The 5,000-nt window shown below is 41.7% G+C and overlaps 1 protein-coding gene across 1 annotated transcript in view; it reads right to left on the bottom strand.

Moving 5' to 3' along the window:
* LOC134180667 (transforming growth factor-beta receptor-associated protein 1-like) overlaps positions 1–4,440 on the bottom strand; it is a 15,289-nt gene extending 10,849 nt beyond the window's left edge. The window contains exons 1-7 of the mRNA XM_062647850.1: positions 4,237–4,440; positions 4,119–4,171; positions 3,446–3,539; positions 2,968–3,031; positions 2,873–2,907; positions 2,247–2,333; positions 2,080–2,187 (exon numbers count right to left, since the gene is read on the bottom strand). Of these exons, the coding sequence (XP_062503834.1) occupies positions 2,080–2,187; positions 2,247–2,333; positions 2,873–2,907; positions 2,968–3,031; positions 3,446–3,539; positions 4,119–4,171; positions 4,237–4,305 (510 nt within the window). The 5' untranslated portion in view covers positions 4,306–4,440. The remainder of the gene's footprint in view (positions 1–2,079; positions 2,188–2,246; positions 2,334–2,872; positions 2,908–2,967; positions 3,032–3,445; positions 3,540–4,118; positions 4,172–4,236) is intronic.
* Positions 4,441–5,000: the final 560 nt, after the last annotated feature.

The raw sequence follows: 5,000 nt of genomic DNA, 5'->3' as shown, positions 1-5,000 counted from the left end.
ACACACACACACACACACACACACACACATGCACAGACATACACACACACACACACACACACACACACACACACACACACACACACACACACACACACGAACACATGCACACATGCACAGACACACACCAGAGGGGAATATAACGCTCGGACACCGGACATTGTCCGGTCAAAACAAGTCCATGTCCGGCCATATATTGTGTTGTCCGAACATTGGCTACTGGAACGGTCCACCCAAATGGCATGATTCGGACACTCATAAGTCAGACTATGTGCACTATCAGAGAGTATGTTTTCTTGGGGTACATATCTACTATTCCAGTAAGCCTGAACTGAGAAGCAAGTAAGGAGGTAGAGGTCACACCAGGTGTGCTTATTAGAGCATGTTACTCCAATTATCTTAAGTGGTTCCAGTTGATGATCCCTTGATCTCACTAGATAATTGGATAATAACCATTTGTACTTGGCTAATATGTCCTTGATATGCAAAAAGTGTTATCTTTTGGTTTCCTTTGTAAAAAGGGCTTAAATAATTTAGTAAACAGATGCCAGACCTTATGGTTTCTAACCATTCCAGATCATCAGGAAGGTCCAAAAAACAGCAGAGATATTACAGATTTTCAAAGTTCACACTCATGGGGTCATAGACAGTGTATATGCTTTTGTGTGAAGTGGTGAGACGGGTTACTGAGACACCAGTTGCCATAAAATACAAATTTTCACCTAGAATGCGTGTAGCACAGCACCAAATATGAGGACATGAATTGGTAACAACATCGTCCCCAAGACGGTAATCAAACATCCTGATTTGTGAATGTTTTCTTTCTTGTCATTGTCAAATAGCAGTGAGTGCTATTGCAGAGATTAGAGAGGCTGTAAAAACTCTTGCTGTTCATTTTGCCAAACCATTAGAAACCAAAGGGGTTAATATTCTTGCTCTTCATGTTGAGGAGGTAGTCCATTATGCTAGAAAATATCTGCACATCAGCAAGGTGTGCTATGAGTCTGTGTGGTACATAGTTCACACCTGTCCAGACATAGTATTAGTCTCCCCTTAACTACCACACATGTTGAAAGGATGTTTTCATTGCTGAAACTGATCAAGAAAGACCGGCACACCAGCATGAGCAACACCACCTTGTCTGACCTTATGGAAGTATACCATGAAGGACCATCACTTCAAGACTGTCACGCTGACGCCGCTATTCGGCTGTGGTGGGAACGATGCAAGACCAACTGCTGTCCTAATCAAGGTTTCAGAAATCAATACTGAGCAAGGAAAACTGGAGAGTTGACCCAAGACGATAGCACTAGCAGCTTTAGTTTAGATGACTGGGACACGTGGCATATAATCCTCTAGGACCGCGTCTACAAATAGTTTTCCAGAAGGTCTGACTGAATACAATTTTGCACATTGTTGTGCTAGGTTTCCCTGTTAATGTTCTGCTATTGTCTCACATAATTATAATGCACTTCCAAGTTTGTCTTTTGAGGTTCCATAATTTTTTCACTTTATTGTAACGCAATAAAAGATTGCTTTGCAGGTATGTTGTCTCAAAGTTGTTCTGGTTATTGTCATGCTTTGTATATATGTCAAATAATAGAAATAAAGAGTTGTTTGTGGGGTCAAAATTTGTTAGAATGGGCGTGGTCTAAATGGGCGTGGCTTGCCAAACCTGTTTGTCCGGACAAAAAATTTCCTTATATTCCGCTCTGCACACACACACACACACACACACACACACACACACACACACACATGCACAGACACACACACACACACACACACACACACACGCGCGACACATGCGCACACACATACGCACACATGCACACATGCACACACACACACACACACACACACACACACACACACACACACACATGTAGAGTACACAAAACAACGAGCTCAAACCTTCAGCCAAATTAATACTTGGTATTTGATATTTAAAAAACACCCTACTGAGGTGACCCTGATAAAGCGCTATTATAATGCCCTGCCTGACTGTGTCAAACGTGCAACAAATACAAACCTAACGATCACAACAAGAGACACAACGGATACACACTGATGGCTGACCATTTGCACGATGCTGTCCGAGAGTGTTACTTCTCTGCTCGGTAGTATCTTCTCATCAGTTAGAGTGTAGATGGAAATCGCTTTCTTTCTTGCAACGGCAACACAAACCTGCAATATTCGTGTGTGTGATGATGATGAGATTAGATGATTGAGTGTGGAGTGAATACCTCAAAGTTTAGGTAAGTTGAAGAGTCGAGACTTTCGTTACGACAAATGGCAGTCACATTTCTGAGACGCAAGCCAGAATCAATGAACTACAAAACAGATCTAGTGAATGGCATGAAATGTTGTTGATTAAGTAAAGAGATAAAACTGACACAGACAAGCAGACAGACAGACAGACAGACAAGCAGGCAAACAGGCAGGCAGGCAGACAGACAGACAGACAGGTAAACAGGCAGACAGACAGACAGACAGACAGACAGACAGACAGGCAGACAGACAGGTAAACAGACAGGCAGACAGACAGACAGGTAAACAGACAGGCAGACAGACAGGCAGGCAGGCAGGCAGGCAGGCACATAAACAGACAGACAGACAGACAGACAACAAACAAACAGAGAACAGGCAGACAGACACAGACAAACAGACAGACAGATAGACACACAGATAAACACAGAGGCAGACAGACAGACAAACTGACAAATAGACAGACAGACAGACAGACAGACAGACCAACTTGCATATGTACAAAAAACAAACAAACAAACAAACGCAGAAACCATGCAGCTAAAGACAGTCACATATAAACACAAAACAAAACTACAATGTAGACGACTTGCTACATGCTAACCTCTAGTCCATTCATTTTCATCAAAAAGAGAGTGCCTGAAATATGTACAACAGAGTCAAGAATAGAATATCATATGTGAAGTATAAAGTTCTCACCATCAAACAGCACTAATAGACGACCGAGAATGGGAGCGAGCAAAATTTGACTGATAGCCTTCTTCTGTAATGAGAAAAATAGCAATTAAACTGTTGGGTATAGACTCCCTAGTCAGACTATTGTACTGGAAGGATGCATCTCACAATACATTAGATTATTGACATTTATTAGTTCTATTGGAGAGATGTATCTCACAATACATTAGACTATTGTATTAGAGGGATGCATCTCACAATACATTAGACTATTGTATTGGAGGAATGCATCGCACAATACACTAGACTATTGTTACAATGTATTAGAGGGATGCATCTCACAATACACTAGACTATTGTATTAGAGGGATGCATCTCACAATACATTAGACTATCGTACTATGAATCGTATTGTACAGAGATGTAGCTCTCAACGTTTAGTTCACTTTCTGAAAATACATTCCATACAGCAGAATGTTGAGCAACAAGCTAGGTAACCTACCGCTCCCAAACTCTTTCTGCTTTGTTCAACATTCCGAAAATGAATCTTCCCAGTTGGTGAAATCGTTTCTTGTATCTTGTAGTGCATCACAAAGCTACAATAAACACAAATAAAGCAACATACATTCCAACTTCCAATCAGAATGACATACCAAGTACAAAAAAGAACATCAGATCTTACAGACAGACAGAAAGGTAGACAAACAGACATAAAAACAGACACACAGAAAGATGAACAGACAGACCCACAAACAAACAGACAGACAGACAAACAGACAGGCAGACAAACAGACAGACAGACAAACCAACAAACAGACAGACAAACCAACCAACAAACAGACAGACAAACGGACAGACAAACAGACAGACAGACGGACAGACAAATAGACAAACAGACAGACAAACCAACAAACAGACAGAGAAACAGACAGACAGACAGACAGACAGACAAACAAACAGACGGACGGACGGACAGACAGACGGACTGACAAATAGACAAACAGACAGACAAACAGATAGACAGACAGATGCACAGACAGACGCACGCACGCACGCACACACACACAAACTGAAAAACATACAGACAAACCTACAGACAAACAGACAGACAAACAGAAAGTGATAAGACAATCCTCAACAGATCACACCATCAAACAAAGCAATCCACAACCCACCAATCTGAAGTCCCAATGTACAAGCTGTCTTCATAACAATCCATACATTCAATCTGACAAAAAAATCGTTAATATCAACCACCCTTTACTCTCCTCGTTTACGGCTCTCTCCGCTCACCGTCGTCTTCGGCCTATCGACCATAAACTGTTCGATAACGTAAACGAGATCGAACGCCTGCAACGACATCCTAATTCCTCTTCCTTCCACTTTCAACGAGATTTCCCTGATTTAGAAACGACGTCACTTGATCAGCGACGGCAAACGCTATATACGTGTGCGCATTGCTTGCGAGCCTGTCGACGACACAACCGAGGAGGTAATACAGGAAAGAATCGATGAGAGAAGAAGGCAATACCTAGATATCTTAACGCGCGTTAGATAGGTATTGACGCGCCCACGTGACCACGTGTGCAGTTCCGTGTTATTAGCAACTTGGGAGATGAGTTCAGATGATTAAATGAATTAGTTATTTTACGACAGTGTAAGCCCTATTTTGTCCTAAATTTTTTAAAACAATTGATATCATGCTGTACATATGCATGACTTGCATGAGGAGTACACAGAGAAAGGCGAAGTTCAAAATTTGATATCAACTGGTAAATCCCAACCATGGGAGGCTAGGCTAGTGTCGGTCGCCCCCTCTGTGTTGACTATGGTTGAGAGATAATTTGCTATTGTATATGTATAGCAAAGTAGGATTCATGCTTTTTTGTGAAGGTTTTCATTGTGTGACGTAATGATCTGTAGGGTGTGTATTGGACAAATATTGAGGATACTGGATACTCTTGACATACAACTTTTTACAAAAATACTAAAAACTATTGCCCTGAAGGAAGTGAGCACATGCTAGTGTGCCCATGCCAGGCGCCTCGATCCGCCAC

The sequence above is a fragment of the Corticium candelabrum genome, chromosome 6, assembly GCF_963422355.1.
Source record: "Corticium candelabrum chromosome 6, ooCorCand1.1, whole genome shotgun sequence".
In the NCBI taxonomy this organism is placed as follows: domain Eukaryota; kingdom Metazoa; phylum Porifera; class Homoscleromorpha; order Homosclerophorida; family Plakinidae; genus Corticium; species Corticium candelabrum.
Note: the sequence above shows the minus strand (reverse complement) of the source record. Positions and strands in the feature narration are given on the sequence as shown.